The sequence below is a fragment of the Schistocerca americana genome, chromosome 2, assembly GCF_021461395.2.
Source record: "Schistocerca americana isolate TAMUIC-IGC-003095 chromosome 2, iqSchAmer2.1, whole genome shotgun sequence".
Classification (NCBI taxonomy): domain Eukaryota; kingdom Metazoa; phylum Arthropoda; class Insecta; order Orthoptera; family Acrididae; genus Schistocerca; species Schistocerca americana.
This window is the reverse complement of record NC_060120.1, coordinates 776,251,195-776,253,895: the sequence shown is the minus strand read 5'-3', so window position 1 is coordinate 776,253,895 and position 2,701 is coordinate 776,251,195. Positions and strand designations below refer to the sequence as shown.

At 42.9% G+C, this 2,701-nt stretch overlaps 1 protein-coding gene across 1 annotated transcript; it reads left to right on the top strand.

The window, feature by feature from the left end:
* Positions 1-1,810: 1,810 nt before the first annotated feature.
* Positions 1,811-2,464, top strand: LOC124594422. Its single transcript, XM_047132793.1, has one exon. The coding sequence runs from the start codon at positions 1,811-1,813 to the stop codon at positions 2,462-2,464; it is 654 nt and encodes a 217-aa protein (XP_046988749.1).
* The last annotated feature ends 237 nt before the right edge of the window (positions 2,465-2,701 follow it).

Below are 2,701 nucleotides of genomic sequence, written 5' to 3'. Positions count from 1 at the left end.
GGGGTGGGTTCCCTCACGCAAACTGCAAGACTGCAGGCAGGGTGTTGGTTACCCTTTGCCACCCCTCCTTGCTCTTGTCATGTGGCTGGCTGGATAACATGATTCCTGTAACGGTCTTGAAGATAAGAAAGTGCTAATGCTGCAGTCAATGGAATGTGATGTGTGCTGTTGCCTCAGCGGTTAGCTGACACTGCAGATAAAAAAATGCTGACAGCTACTGAGTGAGCGCTTTTTGCCAGAAACGCCGTGTCCTACTGCTGAAGCACATTGACACAGACTTACTACATAACACAGCTAATGGTAGGTATGAGAACAATATGAGTATTAAAATGTGGCGAATCTGAAAATTAATTTCTGACGAAATTTGGAAAGAAGTGCTTCAAACGTAATTGAGAATTACTATCAGAAAGAAGGACACAATCTGAATAATTTACTGACGTGGGGAGAAACAATAGACAGAAAATTTACAGTAAGGGAAAGTTAAAAATATGCAAATGAAATAACGAAGAATATTGAGGGACAATGGACAAGAAGAGATGCAAAATTGGTACAGACAGAGAGAGAGACAGAGTGTCATCAGACCATTCGAAAAGCAAAAACATTTAAAGTACAATTTGTTTAGAGAATCCTTTCCTTATATGGGCTCTTGTTAAAAAGTTTGCGAGTATCTGAGGGCTCATTCTGTTCATTAGAACACAAGCTGTTAAGGAACAAAAATCGATAACCTCCAGTTCACTGCAGCCACCTCTTTACCTGATTAATGTTCCCATCTGGCCACGGCTTTGTGAAGACACTTGTCCTCCATAATGAGTGGACATAATGCAAGAATAACACAGAAACGTTCTAAAGGTCTGTTGAAGATTAAGCCTCCCGATTATGTCAAACAAAGAGGAGCCAACTTCTCAGTATAAAAGCAAGAAGCTAAGAGGCGCCAATAGTTACGTTAGCTTAATGAGTTCTTTAAGAAAGCTGCATCTTTGGATTGTGGTAAGATAACTGGAAGCAAATTTGTTGGCTTTAATGTATAATTCACTCGCTGGAAGGAGGACAAAGTGGTGTTAGCAAATTAAGCTATGTAAATGAATAGGCATGATGTGCTTGTGAAAGGATTATAACAATGATGCTACCGTCCCCAAATATGAGTCAACACTAATACGTTGTTGGGCACAGGTACAGCTTGCTGGGGTCAAAATGTCTTAGTAAAAGAGTGATGTCTGTTAACTGGTGTAGGTTTTAACACTGGTCACTTGTAGGTACTGTGTGTAGAAAGACTAAGCAAATTTTATTACAAAACAAATGCAGTGACAATGCAGATATGATGCCTATGGTAAATTTCTGCTTCGTATTGTTACCATTATACAAATTGTGGCTACTACTAGGATTAGCTCCTGTGGAAGAAGATACCATTTCACCCATACACTGCAAGAAAATTCGTAGTGTGTTACGGAGGAGAGTTCGACATCCTTCTGGTTCATGGTTGTGCACTGCTGTGCTGATGACAGTATTGTACTGGTGTGAAAAATTTGGAATGCACGTTAGTTTACCTTCTATACCATTTTCCATTTATGTCGCCTTGTTAATTATAGCAGAAGGGAAACTCATTTTTATTTTTTGGATATGCACGATAACTAGGCTTCAACACATACGCTCCTTTAATGAACATCTCAAGTTTGTCGACAATTACATTTCCGTAAAGAAGGCAACTTCCAGTAAATTTATATCCTGCTTTCTGATCATCGTTAGTGTTGCACTGACAAGTGGCGCTGCATTGAGTCTGTTTCAAAGGTCCATAATTGTGTCTTTACACATTATGTTCAGATTGTTTGTAGATTCAGTTGTACTTCTCCAGTTCGTATTGCTGGTGCTGGAGCTTTGGGTGAGGCTGAAGAGTCTTAACGAGTGTCTCTTGGTGGAGGTGTATCATCCTCGGCCTCCACAACTGCAAGTGGCACCACAGCCAGCTACGTCGTCAGTGAGGCTGAGTCATCTGCGAGAGGCGTTCTTGGCCTTGATCCATGCTGGTGAGAGGTTGGAGGAACACTTTCGGCTGTCGTTGGCTGCTGACGTCGCACATGCCGTGATTGGTGCAATCTGCAGCTCATATGAAGTGCTTATCATCATTGAGAAACCACATATTACTGGTCTATTGCCGTACAGCAAATCACTGACGACGTCGATGTCATGGCTCACCTACCACTGCTTCAAGATAGTATGTCTGGCACTGTCCTGTGGGGCAGCTAAGGACGCGGCGAGACGTACCGGTGTGATCCTGCGGAGGCTGCCAGTGCTGCCACCTTCACTCTCTGGCGAAGTGGAGGCCTTCCTCCGTGTGACGTCGCAGGAAGCACAATTGAATTTCACAGCTGCAGGGTTCGTCGAAATCGATCGCCAGCTTGTGGTTTCAGCACTTGCCGTCGTTATTACGTACCTCGTCGTCATTGGTCAATCTGTGACTGACTGGTAAAAATGTCCGTCGTTCTACGACTTTTCTCTCTGACATGGTTTAATGAAATTTAGATCGTTCAAGCAGAAACAGTGGTCTTTATTGGGGAAGGCTGGATAGCGGGTTGTATCACTGCTGCCATCTCGCCACTGCGTGGGGAAGGAAATGACGATAAAGACAAAAATATTTAATGTGGATATCTCGCATCTGGCTGTGCTGGAACAAGGCGCTATTTCACAATGGTCTACTTTTTACTCT